Consider the following 27,021-nt stretch of genomic DNA (forward strand, 5'->3'; position numbering starts at 1 on the left):
TTGGCCATCTGACTGGTGTCATTAATTTTTTTTAAGAAAACAACATTCCTCAGAGGAATAAGATATTCAATGTTTTCAACAGGTTTGTAAAGCCACCTTTGGTCACTGACTCACAAGTATATTTAAATTTCTTTCTGGCAGATCCAGTTTGTGATTCCAAATTTCATATTAATTTTATTGTCCTTATAAATGAAATCAATGATAAAACATTAATTCATGGATTTAATATCATGTTTAATAAGTGATTGAATTTTGACACAAGCCCTATCGACACAATCCCTAAACTTCCTGATCCCCTCCACATATGTACGCATGGCCAAATTTTGTATGCTCATAAAAATGGAAGGTTAGACTTCCTCTTTTATAATATATTTGTGAATATCTTTAGTTCCATCCCATTTTCTCTGCTAGTGTCTTATTGACTCCATTGCCCTGAAACTTCCTCATTTCATTCTTTGTAGGATTTCTGTTGTCAAGAAATATATTTACAGAAACAGCTTCGGACCTTTCCATTACGCAATCCACGCATCATTCAGGCCATTATTTCAACTGCATAGTCAGTAAACAGCCCCTCTGACAATGTTGACCTCCCAGGCTGAGCCACACGTCCCTGAAAGCCACAGAGTTTCTACCACATCACAGCTTTGGCAGTGCTAGTGCTTGCTCTGTACCTATAGGTGTGAGCAGGCATGCTGTGGCACACACCCACCAACTCACGCTCAGAGTGATTTCTCTATCTACTCTTCTGTTATACACATATTCAGCTTTTGCATACACTCGACTCTATTGGTCACATTTCACTTCTAAGTGCTTCTGAGTACAGGAGTTACACCCCCTCTTTTCAATGCCTCTTATGCCCTGAGAATCCACAAGTATCTTATCCTTCTGCTGTTGTTACTTGACAGAGCCTATGAAAAACATCGAGACAGAAAACAGGGTATCTTTGAACATGCAGTGTCTTGTCTGAAATACTCTTTACTCCCTTCCATGTGGTTAAATCTTCAATATCACAGAAAGTTAGTTGCAGAATACTTTTCCACAGCCTGCCTTTGTGTGGCAGCCTGGACTCACCTTAACCCATATCTTATCACACTACACCATGGTGTCTATGCCTTATTTTCCCAAAGACCACAAGTGTCTTGATGAGCTATGTTTACTTATCTTTGCAACATAGGACTAACACAGTAATAAGCTGCATATACTAACTTACTAAATGTTAGTTCAGTGAATAAGTAAGTGGGGTAGAATTTATGCTACTTCCTAGAACTTCTACTTACTCTCTATCACAGGTATTAAAGCACAAAATAATGCTTAAGGGATAACCAAGGTAAGTATCTTTTTTTTTTTTTTTACTTTTCTAACAGTCATAATTTTTAAAGTGAATGAAGAAAAAGAGCACCAGGTGATGTATGGAAGTATTATCACTATATTGTACACCTGCAACTAATATTATACTGTATGTTGACCAGCTGGAATTTAGATAAAAAAAGCTTTTAAAAAAGAGAGAAGTGTTTGTGGAAGATATAAAATACAAGCAATTAGAATCCAGTATTTTTTAAATAAACACAATGGAAAAACTTTAATGGTTAATACAGTTGGATTTCCATCTTTTCTACTTTTTTTTATTTAAAAAAATTTTTTTAATCTTCTATTTATTTTTGAGACAGAGAGACAGAGCATGAACGGGGGAGGGTCAGAGAGAGGGAGACACAGAATCTGAAACGGGCTCCAGGCTCTGAGCTGTCAGCACAGAGCCCGACGCGGGGCTCGAACTCACAAACCGCGAGATCATGACCTGAGCCAAAGTCGGACGCTTAACCGACTGAACCACCCAGGCGCCCCTGTCTTTTCTACTTTTACCTGCAGCCCTCCTCAACACTAGACTCAACCATCTGCAATTCAAACTAAAAACTGCTCGTTTTAAATTACAGTCACATTAGTGAATTCAGTTAACAAGTATTAAAATGGTAATTATTTTTTTATTTAGTTATTTTCTTTGTCTTTTGGGAATCTTTGATTGTTCTTTTGGCATCAATGTTACAAAAAACCCAATAAAATTCAATGATCGCACTTCTATACTTGGTTATATTTGGAAATTTCTTCTTCTAAGAAATAATTTTCTTATGACAGCAAGTATAGGTCTACACGCCTATTATCTTTTGCAGGAGGTAAGTTGCAATTAAATTGAATTTTGTTAAAAGCATAGATAGAGAGTCACAGCCATCTAAGAAAAAAACTTGCTTAGTTGTCAAAGCAAAAGAAACAGAACACCTATCAGCTGTAACTTTATTGAAAATTCTTTCAGGAATCAAAACTACAATTAGTTCCTCAAACTTCAGAGCCACATTCTTACGTCTTTTATTTTCTAAGTTGATGTAATCTTCACCATCTGATTTGGGACTTTTTCTATTTTATCGGTCCGTTTTTCCCGAAGTCAATTTTTCTGAAGTCTATGATCATCAGAGGTAGTACTTCTGTTAACATTTTATAAAGGGCTCAGCCAGCATCAATTACATGACAAAGTATCCAGATGTGTGAAAATACACATAAAAAGAAGAAACTAGGTAGAGTTTAATGGTCAGAAGAACGCAAATGTGTCCTTTGATATGATAGATGTAAATAAAAACTGGGAAGTGAAAATTTATTGAGGTTAGAAGTTATCCAACATTGTATGTTTTCTGAAAAACTTTACATGAAGATAAAAAGTGAGTGTAATAAATATTTATTCGGGGACACTGATACTGAAAGAGAATAAAATAAAGGATGCTATGAGGAAGAAGCTTGTATCGATAAACTCTGTTATTTATATGATAAAATTCCCTATAATAATACATGAATAACAATGGGAGAAGGGAGAATTGTGGCACTTTTTTCTATGTTAGTTTGCTCCTAAAGTTGTGAATTTTTTATTCAATTGTGTAATTTTTGTTTGTTAGGGTGTTTAAATCAGGTTAGAGTGTTGTATTACGGTTTTCTTTTGTTTCATGTTTGGTTTTTGTGGGAGAATTTTCATCAGCTTAAATGTCTGAATTCTATTTTCTATGTTCTTCCTGTAATATCTGAAAATACGTGACACACACTTTTTAAAGAGTGGAGTGGTAGTTGGTTGATTTTTTGGGTTCCTAGGTGAAGAGTGGCCTCTTCTGTCAAGAGAATGCAATGCAGCACCTTCAGTGAGTGGATTTGGGAGACAGAAAAGGGTTTTTGTGGGTTTTTTTTTAATGTTTCTTTTTGAGAGAGAGAGAAAGAGAGAGCACAAGCAGGGGAGGGACAGAGAGTGAGAGAATCTGAAGCAGGCTCTATGCTGATAGCTCAGAGTCTGACAGAGGGCTCGAACCCATGGACTGCGAGATCATGACCTGAGCCAAAGTCAGACGCTAAACCAACTGAGCCACCCAGGTGCCCCTGTTTTGTTTTTTAAATGTCATTTTGTCTAACATATTATAACACCCTCCCCGCTTCACGTGCATTTATCTGCTTCTTTTTTGAATCAGCTAACTAGGGTTACAAAATGCATTTTTATTGCCAACAACCATTGACGACTTCTCTCTACCCAAACAAGCATGAACTCACTGGTTTTATGTTCAACTTCAGTTAATTTTCTAGAATGGAATCTAGGAGGAGGTAAAGAATCCCTTTTACTTATACATCTGGTGGAATCACGTCTCATCTGAATTCAAATACAGTTTGAAACAGGTATTATTTCTCCATTGTTGCAAAATGTAAGAGAAAACATCTAAAAATTTGGTCCCTGTCCAGCATTTATTTCAGTGACAGAATAACAAAAACACTTGCCAATATTACCAAGCAGAGGGTTTTAAAGTTACACATTAATCTCTTTTTCTTTCATTACTTCTTCTTGACCAGAAAGCGTCATTCTAGCATTATGTATCCTATCCAGTTTTTAGTCCTCCATTGTTTCTCTATATCCATTGTTATATAGTTCTTTTAAATGTTTAAAGAAAGATTAAAAACTACACTATTGTGAGATTCTTATCAAGATTCTTATCATTGTTAGAATATCATTTTATGCCACTGTCTGTTCCTTCACAATATTTCCCCGGCGCCTCAGAAAGTATATACAGTCGCCACCCCCCCCAACCCCCATCTGTGGTTTCAGTTGTCCAAGGTCAACTGCAGTCTGGAAGCAGATGATCCTCCATCTGACATTGTCAGAAGTAGCCTAACACTAAGTCACAGTGCCTACCTCAATCACCTCACTTCATCTCGTCACATAGGCATTTTCCCATCTCACATCAGCACAAGAATGAGGGGCTCCTGGGTGGCTCAGTTGCTTAGGTGTCCAACTCTTGATTTCAGCTCAGGTCATGATCTCAAGGTCATGAGATCTAGCCCTGCATTAGATTCTATGTTGAGCATGGAGTCTGCTTGGGATTCTCTCTCTCCCTCTCTCTCTGCCCTCCCATACTCGTGCTTTCTCTCTCTCAAAATAAGTAAAAACAACAACAAAAAAACAAACATAAACACACACACAAACAAAAGAAAGAAGGATGAGTACCCTACAAGATATTTTGAGAGAGACTACATTCACATAACTTTTATTATAGTATATTATTATAATTTTTCCATTTTATTATTAGTTATTGTAATTAATCTCTTACTGTGTCTACCTTATAAATTGAACTTAATTAGTGGTAGTATATATAGAGAAAGCAGTATATATAGGATTTTGTACTTATCTCCCACAGATAAGGGTGAATTGTACATGACTTTGAGATTTTCATTATTTTTTTATGTATGTACAAGACATATTTAGATGTTAAGAGTATTAACTCATGTCTATCATGTAGCTTATAAGTATATTTTTCAGTTTATCTTTGTCTTCCTTTTTTAAAACTTAATTTTTGTCAGAGTTTAATTATAAACCATCACAAATTTCCTGAAAAGATTTTGCTTTAAAAAGTCTTTCACATTTTTTTGCTTTAAAAAAAAGCCTTTTTTTGCTTTGAAAAGTCCTTCATATTCTGATTCTGTTACTGCATTTTCATTGTTTTTTTTTCAGTTTATATTTCTCATTTTATTTTCCTTTTTGGGTATATGTTGGTATATAGTGTGAAGGGAATACGCAATTCTATAATTTTCCAAATTATACAATTATTATAAAACAAACTGTCTTTTTTTAGATTATTTGAAATGTCACTTGAAAAAGAGAGGGAAACAAACGACAAGACACTCTTAACGATGAATAACAAACAAACTGAGGGTTGATGGAGGAAGATGGTCGGAGATGGGCTAGATGGGTGATGGGTATTAAGGAGGGCACCTGTTGGGATGAACACTGGGTGTTGTATGTAAATGATGAATCAACTGAATTCTACTCCTGAAACCAATATTGCACTGTAAGTTAACTAAAATTTAAATTAAAAAAGAAAAAAAGAAAAGAAAGAAAAGAAAAAAGGAAATGTCATTTGAATGAGAACGACTATTCATATTTTTATAAGTTTGTGTGTTATTTTAAAATATGACAGTAAAAGCTTAACTCAGTAAAATTTTCACTTATTATTATTCATAAAAAGTTTTCTTATTTCACTTTCATCCAGATAGACTCTACACCAAACTCCTAACTAGTTTATATTAAATGAATATTTAAGGAATGAAAGCCAAGTGCTGGGATTTGTCTACATAAAACTCTTATCTTTTCCTTAACTTTTTGGTAACATGATGAAAGAGTCTAGTAAAATTTCTCTAACAATATAATTAAGATGGGCTCACTCAATCAGCAAGAGACTACATGAGGATATAAAATAACACTTTTCAATGCATTTTTTCATGTTTCCTCACATTCTGCTATGGCTGTGCATAATCAATTATCAGAAGACTTCCTGAGTGATAAGAAATATTTCAATCACTTTGATGTAGTGCATTACCTATTAAGAGTTAGGTAAGTATTCTCAGCCCTCATTAAACTAAAACTTACGAAAACTGCTTCATAGCCCCCTCTCGAGTCTTAATCCATCAAAAACTACAACACTGGCTCTCTAGCTTTGATTTGGCTCCCTATTTATCTCCCTTTCTTAATTGAAAGCTCATATAGGAATAAAAAAAATGTTTCTTACATATTAAACATTCACTTTTAGTGGGATGATTTTAATTAGTCAATCTGTTCTATCTCCAGAACCGTAAGTTCTAGGATTTTTTATCCTTTAGCACAGAACATGAATGTTCTAGGGCTTAGAAAAATAAAATAAAAATGATAAAAGAAAGGCAAAGAGTTTAGCACCATTGAGACACCTTCAATTTGTTCAAAACAAAGAGGAAATTAAATATAGTGTTATGCTTACATTACAGTAAGTATTAGATGTAAGGAATATAGTGGGGAAAGCATAATAATGTAAGAGATAATAAATTTAATTTTAACCACCTTTACTCAGCATTTAATGCCAGACATGTTCCAAGCTCTTAGATGATGCTAATGGTGGATACATGATAGATGATAGATAAGTAGATACAAAGACGATAGATGATAGATAGATAGATAGATAGATAGAAAACTATAGGTGAGAGAGAGAGAGAGATAATAGATTGAATGGTATGGATTTTCCTTGGCAAATGATACACCAAAATATTGAGAATTTTACTGTTCCACAAAGCCCACCACTACCATTTTAGCTTCAATTTCACATTGAGATTGGCCATTTTTGAAGAATCTTATATGTCCATAAAAGTATTTTTTATTTTAAGTGTGTGTCTAGTCCCCACAGCACTAGGCTTTTTTGCATTCCCTTCTTCCTAACTGAGAGCCCTCAATCAATGTTTTTGAGGAAGTAACTGAGAAGATCCCTGAAGTGTTGTTACTTGTTTAGTGACAATCAGCTAGTTCAGTATGATAGCCTCAGTTCCCAGACATCTTCCATATTTCCTTGTAAAGCGAAGGTAAACAAAATGGAGTCTGAGATGATCTACTCATTGACTTGGGTCTTCTTTTTGAAGTTACAATTTTCTAGTTTCCATGAGTTTACCTTCCACATAACCAATGTGTAGAGAAGAGCAACCTTATTATTCACTAATATATATTCATAGATCCTTAAAAGTAGAGGCCAAATATATAACATGGGTTATAAAATTATTCCTTGAGTTCACCTGAATATAACTGGGTTAATATAAAAAAAAATCCTTGGGCAATCTGACTATGTCTTAATTTCATGGCATTTATGCATTATTTTTTTGGCTTTCTTTCTTTCTTTCATATACAATCAAGAACTAATTTTACTGTGGGAATTGCAGCTATGATCTTTGCTGTAAGAGAAAAATGAGAAACAGAAATGAAAACTGTATATTTGGCTTAATCACATAGGAGTAAATAAGACAGTTTGAATCATCTACAAGATACCATCATAGGCACTGAGTTAAACCAAGGTCTCAGACATATTCATTTTTCTTCAATTAAACAAAAGCAAGCACAAGTCCAGAATTGAGGACGAATGTGACCATGCTGTTACAACTACTTATTTCTCTAAAATTCCAAGGGAAGACAAACTACTAAGTGTTGCAAATGTTTTTCACTTAAAATATTTAGTCAGCCATACTGACATGCAAACTATAATTTCCACCTAAAATAGCCATTTTTTGTTCACATACTTTGCAACGTCATTGATATTGTCTCCTTACCAAAGCCTTGAAGCTATTTAAGCCCTGATCTCACAACAGAAAAATAAAGACACCACTGTGACCATATTGGTTTAGAAGTCTGCTGACTAGAGAGGATGTTGGGTGACCAATAAGTCAATCTACCCCAAACCCATCACCTTCTCAAGGTATTGCCCAATCAATCTCTCCTTATATTTAAACATCCTGGGACGGGGAGGGGGGGGAGACTTATCTAAACCTCCTTTCTCCATCTCATAAGCCACTGTAACCTAACTTTTGTTCTTTTTAAAAATATTTTTTTTGAGTGTAGTTGACATACAATGCTGCATTAGTGCCGGGTATTTGACAGAGAGATTCCACAAGTCTATACAACATACTGTGCTCACCATAAGTGGAGCCACAATCTCTCACCATATGATGCTGTTACAACACCATATTCCTTATGCTGTGCCTTTCATCCCTGTAACTTACTCATTCCATAGCTGGAAGCTTGTATCTCCCACTCTCCTTACACCATTTTGCTCATCTCCCCAACTCCCCCCCCCCCCCCCCCCGGCAACCATCAATTTGTTCTGTGTGTTTACGGCTCTGTTTCTGCTTTTTGTTTATTTATTCTTTTGTTCTGTTTTGGTGTTCGTTTTGGGGGGGGCTTTTTTTTAGATTCCACGTATCCGTGAAACCGTATCTTTCACTCAGTCTGACCTACTTCACTTACAAGCCATTAAAAAAAAAAAATGAGATCATGCCATTTGCAACAACGTGGATGGACCTAACTTTTGTTCTTTTACCGTCTCATTAAAACTGGTAAAGCCAAGATCACAAATCGTATCCCTGCAGCTAAATCCAATGGATATTCTTTAGCATTCGCCATATTTATCATTCCATCATTCTTGAAATACTGTATTCCAAAAGTTCCTAAGATATCAATTTTCCTCCTTCTTTCCTTCTACAGGACTATATAACAATGCATTCTTCTGTGACTCCATTTATCCATATGCCTCATTTCGATATTGCTGCTGCTCGGATCTTCTTCTCCAGCAGGATCCTCCTTTACTAACCTTTACTAATGAAAGGAGATTGTCAGCTATATTTTGCTGACTTTGTATTTTTGTATCGTATATAAATGTGTATTATACCTGCACAACATGTCAGCAAAATAGTTATCAGCTGCACAAGCAGATAGTGGGTGTGATCTTGACATCTCGTCACAGAGAAATGAAAGTGACATATGACAGTTATAGTGGCTTTTATTTTGGTCTCCAACTGATTGAAACGTGATTGCTTTTCACTCCATTCCAAGTGTGCAAACTATGTAAATATAGGCAAAATGATGTTTCTATGCTCACGAATTTTTCATACCCACTCTCCTACTTGTTGCTGTGTTCTATTTTCAGTAACACTGTTGCTGAATGGGTTTTTTTAATGTTTATAAGAAGAGTAGATTGTAAGTTTCTTTATCAGAACGTTTAATATATCACTGGCTGGGACTAGAGAAATGAAATGCAGAAGAGAAAATGTCTTTTGATTTACGGCTAAGTCGGTATAAGTCTCTCACAATCCCCCAACATTCCTTCTTCTATCTTTTCCACAGACATTTTTGGAACAATGAATTTTGGAACACCTTGGTAGGGCCTAGGAAGAACTACATCATCATATGTTCTCTTAATTCCATGCTGCCGGTTGTGTGTGTGTGTTTATTTACTTTCTCTCTGGTCCATTCACAGACTGAGAGGCATTAACAGCAACATGAATCTGAATTTGTAGGAGAGGACTTTTCAATAGTGGGTTTTTTTTCTCATTCCCTTCTATTTCATTTGGGAGTATTTTTTAGAAGCTATTTTTACAGGTAAAAATAAAGTACAATTGCAGAACTAATTTTATGAGAATTTTTGTTTAAGCTACATTTGCTCTATTGTTGAGTTAAAAAGAGAAGTTTATAAAACGGAAGGGTCTGAGCATTCTATTCTCATTAAACCAACTGGACTCTGATTTTAGAGCATGTTACCAGCTGGATATTTCAGATATACCAAATTTATTATACCAAAAATTTGTCATTCTGGAATTCCAGAAACCTTTTATTCCTCCTGTATTCCCCACTGAGTGGAGTTATCAGCCAACTAGATGTCCAGCCATATCACTGGACTTAGTCCATGATTCTAATCACCTGATTCAAATAGGAAAAAAAAAAGAGCCCCTCTTTATTCCATCTCCTTTCAGTCAAAAGTTGAGTGATTACTTAGTGAGTATTCCTTTCTATGTGCTGTTTTCTCTGTTGAAAACTTTGTATGCATAACATTGACTTCTGACCAATTCTAACTCAATCCTTCAGATCTGAATTCTTAATGTTTATTTATTTATTTATTTATTTATTTAATATATGAAATTTATTGTCAAATTGGTTTCCATACAACACCCAGTGCTTATCCCAAAAGATGCCCTCTTCAATGCCCATCGCCTACCCTACCCTCCCTCCCACCCCCCATCAACCCTCAGTTTGTTCTCAGTTTTTAAGAGTCTCTTATGCTTTGGCTCTGAATTCTTTATTCTATCATGAATCCTGTTCTGTGCCCTGATTCCCCTCTCAGGGATGTTGATGCTTGACATCTCTGAGATTTCCACCCAGAAGAATTGCCCTAAAGACATCTGCCTCACCGGGGATCACTACCCTTCCTACTGGATAGCTACATCCCTTGTCTGGGTGATACGAGAGAGATAAAGACCTGGCACTCACCCCCCATTGGGGATTATTCTGAAGGACCTTCCCAGCTTCAGAGATTCCCATGAAGTTGGCTAAAGCTTGAAGTTGGTTGTGAGTTCACTGCAGCTCGCTGGATCCAATACTGTCTTTTTTTCCCACAGAGTGCTGGTCCCAAGAGCATTTTTGATGCAATAACCTCTGTCTCAGACACTATTTCTCTTGAAAACTGATTTGCAACATATTCAAAAAGCAATCTGAGACTTCTGCTATATATCAAGATGTAATTCTAGAAATCCACTGGAATTGCTCTTCTGGTTTGGCCTTAAATCTGAGTTGTGTCCCTTACATATACTCCCCAAAGAGCATGTTCTTTACCTGTCACTGCAATTCTACCACAAAACTGTATAGTTTACATATGAGATATATATATATATATATATATCGTATATATATCTCACATATATGTATATCAGGTATATATATCAGGTGTGTATATATATACATATATATATATATATATATATATATATACCGTGTGTGTATATGTGTATATATATATGCCTGTTATAGTCTTCTGAATTCCAAAATATTTTGTATGAATATGGAGTTGTTAATTTTTTTTATTCACTATTTTCCAAGGCTTCTAGTATAATCTTACCTGCCATTAGATGGGCAGGTATGTGAGAAGATACGTATGCTAGTGTGTTTGGGAGCATGGACTCTGACATTAAGGTGTCAGAGTTCAAATTCCAGCTCTGTCACTGACAAGTTCCACGACTTTGCAAAGCTTCACTTAGCCTCTTCTTTCTTCTATGAAATATATGAAATATTGCCATCTACCTTGTTGGTTTGAGAATAGATTTGATTAACACATACAAATCACTTATAATAGCACTTGACAAAGAGTGAATTTTAAATATGTGCTTGGTATTATTTTGTTCAGGTTTTTAAAAAAATTCTCTATGCTTTCTTGAGGAATATATTTGATTTGTGGCACCTTTGTTTGTGCAGGAAAAATTAGTGAATAATTGTAGGGGCATCTATGCTCTTGTCAGCCAGCATAGATCCTTCCATCTGAACACTTCCGACCCTTCAAAATATACACTTATAGCTAAGGTGGCCATATTTTGAGGGCTTAATCCTCCCTAGCTAGACCTTATTTATTATATTTTCTAGTAAAAATTAGATAAGAACCTCTCCTATAATAAAAGCTATAAGATGAAGGCCTGAGAGTAGTTGTTGTCAGTGTTTGCAATTATATGGAAGGAATCTATCTTCATGAAACAAAAGGAATAAAACCCACATGGAAAGAGAAAGGCAGAGAAAAGCAGTGCAGGCAGCTGGTAGACTTGAATTCCATAGCTCATTTTCCCTGTGGCTAAGCTCTATCGCTACCTTTCCTATGGTTTGTTTATTCAAACTCTTCTTCAATTATACATAATAACCAAGTATATTTCTAAAAGTTTTCCCACTTTTCCAAGCCAGATTGAATTCTGTTTCTGTTACTTGTAATCAATTAAGTCAACCTGACTTGTAGAACAGGCAAAAAGAAAGGAAGATCGTAAAGAAAGTGTGTAGAGAATTGGATGAAAAAGGAAGGGAATAGAACAGTGTGGAAGAGGGGCACCTGGGTGGCTCAGTCAGTTAAGTGTCCGACTATGGCTCAGGTCACGATCTCACGGCTTGTAAGTTCGAGCTCCACATGGGGCTCTGTACTGACAGCTTAGAGCCTGAAGCCTGCTTCTGATTCTGTCTCCCTCTCTCTCTGCCCCTCCCCCCACTTGTGCTCTGACTCTCTCTCTTTCTCAAAAATAATTTAAAAACATTAAAAAAATTTACAAAAAAAAAGGAAAGGGTTAAAGACATAAAAAGGAAAATAGATTAAGGAGGTAAAGAAGTTAATCTTATATTATGATGTATATATGTATGAATAGTATGCATTTCAATCGCCAACATTTCTACATCGTATCATCATTATTTATAATAAGACTACTTTTAAGTCATATAATGTTCCACTGTTTACAAGAAGCTTAAGATTTTTCTTCTCGTCTATGACAATAGCTAACCCCAATGGAACATTTACTCTGATCTAGCCATTCTTCTAAATGCTTCAAACATACGATCCTGTTTAATCCTTAAACAGCTAGGAGCTACAGCTATTATCATCCCAATCTTATGAATCAGGAAACTGAGACACATGAAAAACATGCCAGATGGCAAATATATAAAGAATGTAATAGAAGATATTTGAGCCCAGGCCTCCTATCTATCTTACAGCAAAAGGTTTCTTTACCACAGATTAAAAAAAAAAAAAAAAAGTATTTAGTAAGGATATATATAAGATTTGAAAAACATAACACGCCCAAGTTTTAACTGATGTATACAAAACACTGCAAGATTTCAACCCAGTTCTCTCAAGAACTAATGCAACAAACAGACAAAACTCCCAAAAGGTAGACTCAGAATAGCCAACACATTACTGAAGGAGAACAAAGGTGGAGGACCAAGACTCTGACTTCGAGACTTACGAAAACGCTAATACTCAAGACAAAGTGGTTTGGGTGAGGGAACAGACAAAACAGAGAGCCCAGAAGTAGGTCCACGTAAGTACAGCTGACTGATCTTTGAGAAAGGAAAAAAGGCAATTCGAAGGAGAAGGGGTAGTCTTCCCACCACATAATGCTAAACCAACTGGACATCCACGCGCAAACAAAACAAAAACAAAAACAAAAACAAAAACAAAAGACTTTAAACACAGATCTTACACCCATCACAAGAATGAATGAGCTCTAATAGCTATATATTTACATATGAACATATAAGCGATTCTCAGATGTTTTCATTTATTTTATACAAAAGCAAAGATGGATGAGGCAGGCGTTAAGGGAGTTGGAGAACCAGTGAGGATATAGCCACCAACTGAGACAAAACACACCTATGTCAATAAATCAAATGTCGTCCTAAATGGAATGAATGCTCTTTAATGAAAATTTAAAGCTGAAAAAGATGAGGGAGAAATTAGAGATCCATAAAGGAGACTAAAACTACAGGACCTGGGTGATAGGAAGAAAACCAAGAGAGAGCAGAACCATTCAAAGTAAATAATACTACATCCAAAGATGATGATGATGATGACGACGACGACAGCAAAGTGTCAAGAAGCAGGAAATAAGTAACATAGAAAAATTCTGTCCATAGGACAAATCATACAAATATTGAAGTAAACTGGATTTATGGATTAAACAGACTGCCTAACACAGAAACATATATAAAAAAAAATCAAAGTCAATGAATGAAAAATAAACCATTAGTGTTTTAAACAACAGCAGTCTTGATAAAGAGGAGAAAAAGAAAAGGCAAACAACAATGTTCTGAGTGAGTATTGGAATGTGAGAAAGTACATAATCCGTATAGATTCTTCCCTCAAGTACATTTACTTTGAAAAGAAACCTATATAAGGTGTGAATTGAAAGGGTACATGAGTAGAAGCAGATGGGAAGAGATGCACAGGTATGTTCATGTCCATTTTGAAAGAAAGAGATAGAAAGCGAGCAGGGGAGGAGCAGAGAGAGACGGGGACAGACTCCCAAGCAGGTTTCGCACCGCACGGTCAGCACGGAACCTAATGCAAGGCTCAAACACAAGAACCATGAGATCATGACCTGAGACAAAATCAAGAGTCGGATGCTTCACCAACAGAGCTACGCAGGTGCCCCTGGAAAGTAATATATTTGTTTCATTTTTTAAAAATTCACATCCAAGTTAGTTAGCATTAGTGCAGTAATTATTTCAGGAGTAGAATCCAGTGATTCATCCCCTACATGTAACACCCAGTGTTCATCCCCACAAGTGTCCTCCTTAATGTCCCTTGCCCATTTAGCCCATCCCCCCCACGCACAACCCCTCCAGCAATCCTCACTTTGTTCTCTATATTTAAGAGTCACTTATGTTTTGTCCCTGTCCCTGTTTTTATATTATTTTTGCTTCCTTTCCCTTATGTTCATTTGTTTGTATCTTAGATTCCACATATGAATGATATCATATGATACTTGTCTTTCTTTGACTGACTTATTTCACTTAGCATAATACACTCTAGTTCCGTCCATGTTGTTACAAGTGGCAAGATTTCATTCTTTGTGACTGCTGAGTAATCCTCCATTGTATATATACACCACATCTTCTTTATCCATTCATCTGTTGATAGACATTTGGATAACATATTTTAAATGGAAGTGGTTACCTGTATGTGATGGGAGAATTAATAGCATAAAAACTTGAAACAGTTTGAGGAGTAGTTAGGAGTTGATCCAAAGTCTGCTCAAGAGTAATATTTATTTATTTATTTATTTATGTATTTGTTTAGAGTGAGAGAGAACAGCGTGTACACAAGCAGGATTTGAAATAACTGGGTTTTTATTTAGGTGTTAAGATATTCAGGGCCACGTGGATCTTTTCCTCTTACCCAAATTTGTCCTGCAATTCCTTTCTTTAAATTTTTTTTTATTATTATTATTTTTAATTTGAGAGAGAGAGAAAGAGAGTGAGTGAGGGAAGAGGCAGAGGAAGAAAAAGAGAGAATCTTAAGCAGTCTCCACCCTCAGCACAGAGCCCAATGCCAGGCTCGATCCCACGACCCTGAACTGAAATCAAGAGTCAGACACAACCGACTGAGTCACCCGGTCACCCCCAAAAGTAATCTTTAACAGAAAATACTCTTTTCACCGAGAAGAGAAGCAAGGGATTGAAGATAATAGTGAAATTGATGTTTAAATCTGCTAGGAAGGCTTCTGTAAGCAATTTGGGAAAATAGGTGACTTCAGAAATTTATCTTATTTTTTTTTAATTTTATGTTTTTGTTACTATTGATACTCCTCGTAGTTTTCACATCCTTTGTATGCTATGTGTTAAATTATTTAATACTTATATTTCCCACTGTATTTGTTCTAAAGGTTTATTTCCATAGGGTCACAACTATAAATGAATAAATAGACTCAAATGTAAAAGACAGCCAAAAAGACTAAGTAGTCATGACAGATAATGTTTATTAGTTCATTTATACAATTCTCATGAAATCAAACAGGTTCTGAATTTGTAACTTTTTGGTGCTCCTCTGATATTTCTGCTAAAACTCTAGGCTTTGCCTTCGTCTATCATAAAGTCATTTGACAGTTTCTGCTATGAGATAAAAGGGTTACAAATAACATGAAAAAAACAATAGAACAAAGACAAGCAGGTCTTGCGTCTGGAATGTTATTGAGATGTGACCCTCATAGCTTTTCTCATAACTTTCTTCTTCTGATTTTTAGTGGACAGCCTTCTCACACAGGCATGAAGAGGGTATGGTGCAGTTATCAGTACCAAGAGTGTGTGCCTTTACATACACACATTTTCCCTGGAAATCCAGACTTGGCTCTGGTAAACCCCTGAGAAATTTAGAAAACACAGGTCACTGGCCATACTCATTATGTGTATACTAAACAGCATTAAGAACTACTACGTGAAATTCACCACACTTAGCACTGTCAAGAACTCAAGGCAGTAAAGACACTCTCCCTCTTGCATAAAGACCTCATGCATTTACAGAAGAGATAAGATAGGCATGATGTGACAATTATTTACAAGTGGGAAAATACACACCAGTGTAAAAAGAAAGAGAACGCTCTGGCTGGAAAACTATGGCAATAGCATGAAAGGACATATGACCTGGGATATAAAATTATGGTTTAATACAGATTGGTATGATGGAAACCATTCAGCTATGCATGTACAGCTGCAATTGGAAGAGAGATATTTTGCTTGTAAATACATTACATTAGATAGTCAGCCGATATTAGTAATAAAATTTAGAATGTATATATACATATATATACGTGTGTGTGCGTCTGTGTGTGTGATATTACAGGATGCTTCTCTCTGCTCTAATGTGTACTTCAATTTACAAAATCACCACTGACTTTAATGCCATACAGTAGATGCTATCTAATACTCGGGTTGAGTTTAGTCCCTAACTAAAGTTCTAGAGCATTTTAGGTCATTGTCAATAAAACTACCTCTCATCAACTCTACAGCAAAATTGGTTGTCTAATATTGTCTGGAAAAAGGTTAAGTCTGTCTACTGAAACATTAGATGCATATTGCCAACGAAATTAGAAAAAAAAAAAAAAGAATTCTGAACTGTGTAGGAAAAATAAATTGCCGAAATATTTTATACTTTCTTCCAGTCATTAATCACATACATATTGAGTATTCTATGTACCAAACATTGTACAAGGCTTGAAGTAGAGGAAAACATTCAAGTCCCAAAATTCTAATAACTATAAAGATCAACCAAAGCCATCCCATGTCATCCTGAGTCTGGTTACTAAAATTATTAAAACATGTTTTTGTTGTCATAATGTTTACAACATTCATCATTCTCCAGAAGACTGATGAAATTTATTGTGATTGGGGGACTGTGATTTAACTATATAAAGAGATCATGATCACATAAGAAACCTGATATAATAATATCAAAGCCTTCATAAAAAAACAGCATACTTAAGCCAACTTTGAGATGGAAATAGTAAAGCCCTTTATCTTTTATAATTTTTAACTTGAAAATGACATTGCTTATAAGGCAAAATTATCTGGCCACTTAGAATAAAAATATGCCAGAGATATATCTTGCCTTTCTGAACAGTTCGAAATGAAAGAATGTTATTTCAAAACAAATATGATGTTTCATTTGGCAAAGGAAGAAGAATAAAATTCATATTTAAAGTCAGAAAAAGTAATAAAAACTGGGGCGCCTGGGTGGCTAAGTCGGTTAAGAATCCAACTCTTGACCTGGGCTCAGGTCATGATCTCATGGTTCTTGAGTTCGAACCCCCACGTCAGGCTCTGTGCTGACAGGTAAGAGCCTGGAGCCTGCTTCAGATTCTGTCTCCTTCTCTCTCTGCCCCTCTCCCGCTCACACTCTTTCTCCCTCTCTCTCTTAAAACTAAACATTAAAAAAAGTAATAAATAAAATTGTCAACCATGAAAATAAGCATAGACTCATAATTTGAAACAACAGCACAGGCAAGACCAGAAAAATATTCGTGGTTTTTTACACATTAAAACATTTACTATGAAATATTTAAATGACATATTAAGTGAGTTAAATTATTTAAATATTACATTTTAGTGTATCAAAAATGTGACATTAAATCCAGTGATGAAAAAATAATCATTTAAACAGTACTCTGACAATTAGTTACCTAACTGAAATATACGTATTAGGAACAGATATAATTATAATTATACATAAACACACATGTACCTGCTTCTCCAGGTACATGCGTACCTGGAGCTTTCTCCATTATATGTCAAAACAAATTTCAAATGAATAAAGACAATCTCTGTATACCTAAATGTTAACTTCCCATTCATGTAATAAAGGCAAATAAACTAAAAGGCAAATTACTAAAGGGAAAATCTGGTAAGATGTCTGAAAGAGAGGTTAGACACTTAATATATAAGAAACCATTCCAAAATAAAAAAAATAAATAAATATGATAAAATGGTCAAAAGTGTTATTATAGGTTGTAGGAAAAATGGTCTCACTAAATATCAGAAGACTATAACATAAAAGGACAAAATAAAAATAGTCAGCTATCAAAATTATCAAAACTTTGAAATATTACATTTGTCATAGAGTGTTGAAGTAGATTTATATACATATTTTTTCAGTAGCTATCGAATGTAAAGTTTCTCGATCACAATTGACCAGTATGTGCTTAAAACCATAAAAAGGAAAAAAAATAAAGAAAGAAAAATAAAAAAAATAAAACCATAAAAAGGACTCAAATTCTTTGGCCAGGGAATGACAATTCTATACTTCTTCCCAAAAGAGCAACATAGAGGTCCTAAAATTTACATATAATCATATTCTTGTCCATATTACTTTTCTTATCTAAAATTGTAATTAATCAGATTCTATAATTAGAGAGGCATATTTACATTAATTATAAAATACGTGACTTTATGGTTTATAATATTGCTGACGGTATAATTTGAAATAACAAAGGCAAGGGGAAAAAAAAAGTCTAAATTTTGTCCCCAGTCATCTCTATTTCCTCAAGCTCTTTCAGCAAAAGCCATTGGGAAAGGAAAAGAGAACTAAATTATATATTGGAAACTTACAGCCCAGGAGAAGGAGAGGAGCCATCCTCCCACTTCCATTCATTGTCCTTCTCCCTGTAAGACAGGCCAAGCCAAGTAGGACCTACTGCAATTAATTCCATGACATTCTGCACGGAAGCAAAAAATATAAAGCTATTAATACTAAAAGCACATTACAGACCAAAAATATGGAATTTGTGTCAGGTGAGAAGTAAAGAATCACAAAAAGAAAAAAAAAATATATATATATATATCCAATGATAAAAGAAACATAAAAAAATATATTTCAGTTCTTCAGTGCCCGTGCTTTTCTCAAACCAGGAATTACATACAAAGAAAAAAAGAAAGACTGCTAATAGAAAATCTTATATTCAAGAGGACACCACACAGCAAAAATGAATTTCTTCTATTTACTCATTCTATTGCTTAATCCAACTCTGTCTACTCTTCCACAGGAGACATATCATTGAACAAAAATGAGAACGCTTCCTGCTTTGGGCGATTGGGTACAGACAGAGATAAACATACATACAAGTGATACATAAGGTGACACCAGCTATAAAAGAAACTAGAGCAGGGGACCACAGTGAGATATCATCTCAGATCTGTCAGAATGGTTAAAATCAAAACCACAAGAAACGGGGTTGGGGAGGATGTGGAGAAAAAGGAACTTTCCTTCACTGTTAGTGGGGAATGCAATGGGGCCACCACAGTAGAGGACAGTGTGGAGGTTCCTCAAAACATTAAAAATAGAACTACCCTATGATCCAGTAGTTGCGCAGCTGGGTATTTACCCAAAGAATACAAAAACACTAATTTGAAAAGGTATGTGCACCCCTATTTTTATTGCAGCAGTATTTACAATAGCCAAGTTATGGAAGCAGTCCAAGTGTCCATTAATAGATGAATACATAGAGAAGATGTGGTAGGTATGAATAACGTGATGTTACTCAGCCATAAAAGAATAAAATCTTGACATTTGCAGCATAGATGGATCTAGAGGGTGTAATGCTAAGTAAAATAAGTCCGCAAGAGAAAGACAGCCACCATATAATTTCCAACATATATGGAATGTACGAAACAAAACAAATGAACAAAGAATAAAACCAGACACACCAAAAAATGGACTCTTCACTATAAGGAGCAAACTGACGGTTACTAGAGGAGAGGTGGGGGATGGAGTGAGAGGTGAAATGGGTGATGGGGATTCAAGAGGTACGCTTATCAAAAGATAAAGAATGATTTCCTTATTTTAGCCCCTGGATTCAATAGAATAAGGTTAATTTGAAAAAAAAAAGAGTACATTTATCATAATGAGCATTGGGTAATACATAAAATTGTTGAATCACTATGCTGTGCACCTGAAACTACTGTAACACCGTATGTTAACTGTACTGCAATTAAAATAAGAAGTGGAAAGGCAAGGCAAGGCAAGGAAAGAAGAAAGGAAAGGGAAGGAGAGGAGAGGAGGAGAGGGGAGGGGAGGGGAAGGGAAGGAAAGGAAAGGAAAAAAGGAAAGGAAAGGAAAGGAAAGGAAAGGAAAGGAAAGGAAAGGAAAAGGAAAAAATTAAAGCAGGTTAGACTAGGAGTACAGAGAAGGGCATCTGTGGGAGACCGGGGGTGGACACTGATGTACAAGTTGCAAATTTAAATGGGGATGTCAGGGCAGGTCATTGAGAAGGTGGTAACTGAGTGAATGCATACTTGAAGGAGGTGAAATAGTTCATGGTCACATGAGAAAAGAACATTGCATGCAGAGGGAGCAGCAAATGCAACGTTTCTACAGGAAACCGAAAAGAACGGCTTGCTGAAGTGGAGCAGGCCAGGAAAAGATGAGTGAAAAACGAAGCAAGAGAGTACTCTTTTCTCTGTTTTTAGAGCCACAGGTGAACACTTCCTGTGACTGGTATCTACTATATATTCATATCCCAGAAGTAAAGAAGAAAATACAATCTCACCTTTAACCTACTCCCTTCTGTCTTTAAAAATGTAGCATTCAAAGAGACACAAATATCGAAACAGTCTAACCAAGAAACCATTTCCATGGTTTGGTGGTAGCAGTGGTCATTGGATTGAACCCAGTGTTTCAGAGGACGTCCACACCTGACTCCTAGGAAAGAAAATATTTTTTATTAAAAATTCAAGTCGGTTAACATACAGAGTAGTCTTGACTTCAGGAGGAGAACCCAGTGATCCGTCTCTTACCTAGGACACCCAGCATTCATCCCAAAGAGTTCTCTCCTTAATGCCCATCACCGTTTAGCCCATCCTCCGCCCATCACCTCCCCTCCAGCAGCCCTCAGTTTGTTCTCTGTGTTTAAGAGTCTCTTATGGTTTGCCTCCCTCTCTGGTTTTCTCTTATTTTTCCTTCCCTTCCCCTATGTTCATCTGTTCAGTTTCTCAAATTCCACACATGAGTGAAATCATACGATACCTGTCTCTCTTTGCCTGATTTATTTTGCCTAGCATCATACCCTCTAGTTCCACCCACATTTTTGCAAATGACAATATTTCATTCGTTTTCATTGTGAAGTATATATATATATATATATATATATATACATACACACACACACGTATGTATGCCTGTGTATATATATACACGTGTATTTATACATGCACACACACATGTATGTATATACACATACACACATACATACACATACCTCATATCTTCTTTACTCATTCACCAGTCAAAGGACTTTTGGGCTTTTTCCATAATCTGGCCTTGTTAATAGCACTGCTATAAACATTGGGGTGTATATGTGCCCAGGAAAGAAAATATTTACAACTCAGAGCCCACAGACCCTCAGAACCCACAAACAAGGCCTTATTGCTTCATACCTTTCCCTTTTCAGATAAATAAGACTGTTATTAAGAATTATTATCAACTCAGAATTTTTTCACTTCCAAATTACCTTGTTTCTGATTTAGTTCATGTAAAGCCTCAAGGAGATACTCCTGGCTTTGCAGCCACTCTAGGGTTTCCACATAGGACAATAAGGCTTCGTAATAGACGAGAAGACACATTACATCAGATATAGTCACAATAGGGAAATTATAATAATGAAAATTACCAAGTCACAATAATGAAATTACCACGCAGCAAAATACATAAATAATTTTGGTCAATTCCCCTCTCTTCTGAATTACTTTTACCTTTAGCTGAAATAATCAATCGCTTAGAAACCAGCCTTTTAAAATGCACAACTTAGCGATCGTAATCAACAATACTGTATTAGAAATTCAAAGCTCCTAAGGCACTGAATCTTCATTGTTCTCAATACAGAATTGAAATGGTAATTATGCAACATGATATGCTACTGTAGTAATCATACTGCAATATACAAATGCATTAAGCCAACATTTCATACATCTCAAACAGACACAGTGTTAGATGTTAAGCATATCTCAATAAAAAAAAGAAAAAGAAAGAAACCAGTCTTTTATCACAGCCTGTCACTAAGGGCTCCCACATGGTTGATTTAAGTATTCAAGATAGATTTGGTACCTCACAGGAAACAAACTAACATTCTAATGCATGGCCTTTGTAAAATACTTATTTATTGTAAATATAGACTATTTTATGTTACAATTACTTAACATAAAAGACGCTTTATGACGACTCTAGTATTTTCAACTCTTATTCTTAGGAGTTTGAAACTATGAAAACACCATGACTTTTAAGGTATTTAAATTCTTCCATTTCTATGCTCCACGAACATCTTGCACACCTCTATGCACACCTGGACATTTTGATTTATTTTTGGTTTATATGCTTTCTCCTGAGCCTCCCAATGGTAGGGTTCATACTGATCACTAGCCTAGTGGCTGACATTTAGTGTGCATTGAACAAATGTGGATGAATAAATGAGTGAATGAGCTAATTAATTAATATAGGAAGCCTTGTCTCATAAATATGTGACTCACTCAGTTTCAGAAGATTATGTGAGGAACTAAGAGGCAAGAAGTAGTCAAAACAGCCATGCTGTTGTGTCAGAGAGCTCCTGTTACATTATGCAACCAACCATTTCGGGACCGCAACAAGAACAATCTAGCATTCTGTAAAAAGAGTTTGTTCTAGCTTTCATATTACCTTTATTTTGGTCAAGAACATTTTGGACGTGAAGAAATTTGTCTGCTTTGCTTTGAAAAGACTCAATCAATGCGTTAAGGCTCTTCATCTTGGTCGCTGATGCCTCAACAGTATGAAAGTCTAAGAACAAGAATTCCCAATACATATAAACCACATTCTTAATTATGATGTAGCAGTGTGTTCAATTACAAGGTATAATTTTTATAGTTTCCTCCCTAATAAAGGTCTCCATAAATATTTTCCAAGACTTTAAAAAGATCTATGGCTAAATACACTTTCATTTATCCACTATCATTTCTAAAGTCTATGACTAAATCTGAAATATCAACCTAATTTCCTTAGAAGTTTGAATGCATGTTTCTATTAATAGAAAAATGGTACAATTCAAAACAGACAACGAAAACAATAAACATAGTCTTGGAATAAATCTTTTGGCATCATGAATGGTTGATTTAATGTGTAGAATTTCACTTCCTGATCAAAATTACAGAATTTTGAGTTTCGAGCTGATGTTATCAAAGAGGAACACTTATTTTCAAATCACCAGTTGTGAATAATTTTAGTAGCAATAAAAACATTCTGCCAATCTAATTTAGGCTGCTGGAGGCACTGACAATTTAAGCAAATTACAGAAGAAATTACTTTCTGTTTTCAAAGTAAATACAGTCGTAAATTCATTGAACTTATTTCTTAGCTAGTGGTAGTTTTCAAATAACAATAATAATCATTGCTATTACTATCTCTACAGCAATTGCAATAATATCACTCCCTGGAAAAACAGGTGCAGTTACTGAGAGCTCACAGAGTGAAATTATTTCATATGGTAAAAATTGTGATAAATTTCATGTCATTTTTGGGGCGCCTGGGTGGCGCAGTTGGTTAAGCGTCTGACTTCAGCCAGGTCACGATCTCGCGGTCCGTGAGTTCGAGCCCCGCGTCAGGCTCTGGGCTGATGGCTCGGAGCCTGGAGCCTATTTCCGATTCTGTGTCTCCCTCTCTCTCTGCCCCTCCCCCGTTCATGCTCTGTCTCTCTCTGTCCCAAAAATAAATAAACGTTGAAAAAAAAAATTTCATGTCATTTTTTACCTGTTCTTTTTTTACTTATGACATTAAAACATTCACCAAAAACTATTATCTGAAAACGGTTTAAAACAATATGATAATCTGAGAAATCTTTTCCCCTAATAAATCAGACTTACACTGATAACCAAAGAATCCACATAATGCCAAGAGCAGCAAGCTGAAGATTCCCAGGACCACAGGAATGATTCCATACAGAAAAAAGGGAATAGAAGAAGCTAAGAAACAGAGTGAGTGATAATCAGAGATATTCTGAGCTCCCATCGTTTGAAAGATTAATACCATTATTAGCCATTGGCTATTGCTCTTAAAATATCCCAAATTTTCTGAAACATATTGTCCAATGAACTTTTAGGCTGAATGAGAAGGGAACAAAAGCTACTTAAGAGGATGTGCAGAAATGAATTAACATAGCAGGCCTGACTACCATCCTTTGAAAGGTCTGCTTGTAAGGTTGGCCTTGGCTGGCTTCTGGAAACCTAGATTTCAAGAGGGTTTCCACAACAGTCATTGATAAGAGTGGCTCACTATTCCTGAACTGTTTATGCACACCATGTAGTTCATGATAATCTCCTGCTTTCCTTCTGAAAGTCTGGAGTTTTGTTACATGCCAGCCAGAGGTTGCCTGTGTAATCAGCCCCAATAACGACCCTGAACACCAGTAGTCTAATGAGTTTCCTGGGATGGCAACATTTGACACACATTGTCACAACGTGCGGGGGGAATTTGCGTGGCCTGTGTGACTCTACTGAGAAAAGACCCTTGCAAGCTTGAGTCTAGTGTCCCCCGTTCTTTATTCCATGTACCTTTTCCCTTTGCTGTTTGGGCTTGGTATCCTTCCATTGTCATGAATCTTTGCTATAAGTATGAGTGTCTATGTGAGTTCTCCCAGTCAACCATCAAACCTGAGCATGATCTTGGTTTAGTCATGGTCAGATGAAAAATTTACGTACAGGTATTAAATACCCTTAAACAACAGGTATAAAATTTCAGCTCAGATTACCTTATTCTCATTAATATAATCAGATGGGAGAAATGGTTAATTATTTTAAATATCTTCTGTTATTCAAATAGAATTCTTTCTGTGATCTTTCTCACTAGTGGTACATTCTTCTTAGAAAGAATTACTTTATAATAAATCTTGGGGACTATTTTGGATTTAGGCCAAATATCTATAATTTCTTCAGTTTCACAACAATAAGATGCTACATCGCCACATTTTAGAAACCAAACTTTTAGCCATCGTGGTTTATAGTCTTTTCTTGGTATGTTTATTTCTTCTGAAATAAACTTATAGACTCTAGTTTAAAAAAAAACGATTATACTTCTGAAGAATTGCACTTCTGAAATGAGGCGAAACGCTGCCATAAAGAAAATGGTTATGTTAATAACTACTGTCCAAATCACGTCTCTTTCTGAATAATGTAATGGCGGTTATCGACCAGAGGCATTTGTAACTGTCTGGAGACATTCTTGGTGTCATAACTGAGGGGCAAGGGCTACTGAGGAGCAATGTGACTGGTGTCTAGTGAGTAGAAGCCAGAGATGCTACTAACCATCCTACAATTACTGGACCATCCCCCACAACAAAAAGTCATTTAGCCCAAAATGTCAGTGGTGCTGAAGCTGAGAGATCGTGCTCTACTAATGTTTCATTATGATCAAAAGGATGCAATCATATAGTAGGGCTCTACCTTTCTCGTCGTTTTATAAATCTGCTGAATTTTAAATCATGATCACATTTCAAATTTTGCACCTTGATCATGTTTAAGTCTCTCCGTTTCATGCCAGGAAACAAGTCAAAATTTGGACAAATGGCTTCTTTTGTATTTGAGTATTCTCCTTAATGTATGAAATTTTCAAATGTCTTTGTGAGAAAATATGCTTTTGATTAATTATTATATACATTTTGAAAAACTTTTAATGTCTATATTTTCTCTAAATTGTAAAATTCCAAAATAGTAACAGCCAGAGAAAAGTAAAATCAGGTGAAGAAGTACCTTAAGATAAGAAAGAGAAAACACAGATCCATAAAATCTGGTATATATACTGTACCACTCATGTTAGTAGGCTCGGGATTTGGGCCCCATTCATCCTCTGGAGCAGGAGGAGGAGGAGGAAGAGGAAGGTTCAAGTCCACAATTGTCTCTGTCTGCTCTGTGATTTCTTTAGCATAGAAAATACATAATTAATTGTTTTTAATGTATTTAAATTTTAGTTAGTTAACATACAATGCAATATTGGTTTCAGGAGTAGAATTAAGAGGTTCGTCACTTACACACAACACCCAGGGCTCATCACAACAGGTGCCTTCATTAATACGCATCACCCATCTAGCCTATCTCCCATCCACCATTAATTTATACTCTTGTAAAGCAAATAAGATTAGAACTTAATTTAGAGATTCATGACTATTTTCAAAAACTGTTAGAAAAATGATTATAGTAGTACTGAAATCAAAAACATTCAAATCACATTTCCATCTAAGAGCCCACTCAGCTAAAACTATTTAAATGATTGATTATACTTTTGGTTGAGCCCGGAACTACATCATTATTTCTGTTAATTTTATTTAAAAGCATCCTTTCAGTATATCTGAAAAATATTAAAGAAAATATAAGGCCTTTATGCCCCTGTTATAATCGTAACCATCAATGATGATAGACAAAGAAAATGAAAATTTTATTTTCATTAAAATGGTATAGGATTTTGAATGAAAAAAAAAAATACCTGGAGGCTGCTGAGAGTCTGGAGCATTGGACATGATGAAGCCTTCTGGATAGTTCCTTGAGCCCCGTGCTGAAAAGAAATCCACAAAGATGGTGGTAAGTGAATGAAGAGATTTGTTCTGCCACTACCCTAGAGTTGATGAAAAGTATGGACCTACCCTAAATGGGAGGCTACTTACAGTGTATGATACTAACTTACTTTGGTAAAAACCACAGAGGAAATGTGAAAGCAACTGGATATATTTCTAACAGTTTTGCAAACATAAAAATTGTTCCTACTTCATTAAGTTATGTACAACAAGCCTTTTAATAGCATCTGGTTTGTGCAAGTAATGATCTGAAAATAAATTAGGAAAAGTCACTGTCATAACAAAAAATTGTAAATAAGTAGTCCCCAGTGAAAATTTTCGTGAGAATTGGGTATGTACTAAAGAAAGACATAGGTACATGGAACTAAGGGTCTAGCCAACTAGAGGGATAAGAAGGAAATATTGGAAATAACAGATATCTGTTAAAGAAACATTTAAATGACACCCCATAATAAATACCTATTGAGGAATTAGACCACATAATAAAATCTATAGATCAAGATATTGACAGTTTGGCTTAAGGTTTTTTGGTACTAAGCCCCTCTGCCACTTTTTTTTCAAGTAAAAACAAGTTCTATT

General features: G+C 35.6%; 1 protein-coding gene across 1 annotated transcript; it reads right to left on the reverse strand.

Moving 5' to 3' along the window:
* Window positions 1-15,377: 15,377 nt before the first annotated feature.
* Window positions 15,378-26,455, reverse strand: LOC124502387 (C-type lectin domain family 9 member A-like). Its single transcript, XM_047067019.1, has 8 exons — window positions 26,355-26,455; window positions 25,680-25,790; window positions 23,744-23,842; window positions 22,545-22,664; window positions 21,367-21,453; window positions 20,407-20,558; window positions 18,470-18,576; window positions 15,378-15,729 (listed from the first exon to the last, which is right to left on the reverse strand). The coding sequence occupies exons 1-8, from the start codon at window positions 26,386-26,388 to the stop codon at window positions 15,609-15,611; spliced, it is 831 nt and encodes a 276-aa protein (XP_046922975.1). The 5' UTR covers window positions 26,389-26,455; the 3' UTR covers window positions 15,378-15,608.
* Between the last annotated feature and the right edge of the window lie 566 nt (window positions 26,456-27,021).

Source organism: Lynx rufus, unplaced genomic scaffold (assembly GCF_022079265.1).
Source record: "Lynx rufus isolate CCGP_SWC_20201006 ecotype Redwood Valley unplaced genomic scaffold, mLynRuf1.p SCAF_7, whole genome shotgun sequence".
Classification (NCBI taxonomy): Eukaryota; Metazoa; Chordata; class Mammalia; order Carnivora; family Felidae; genus Lynx; species Lynx rufus.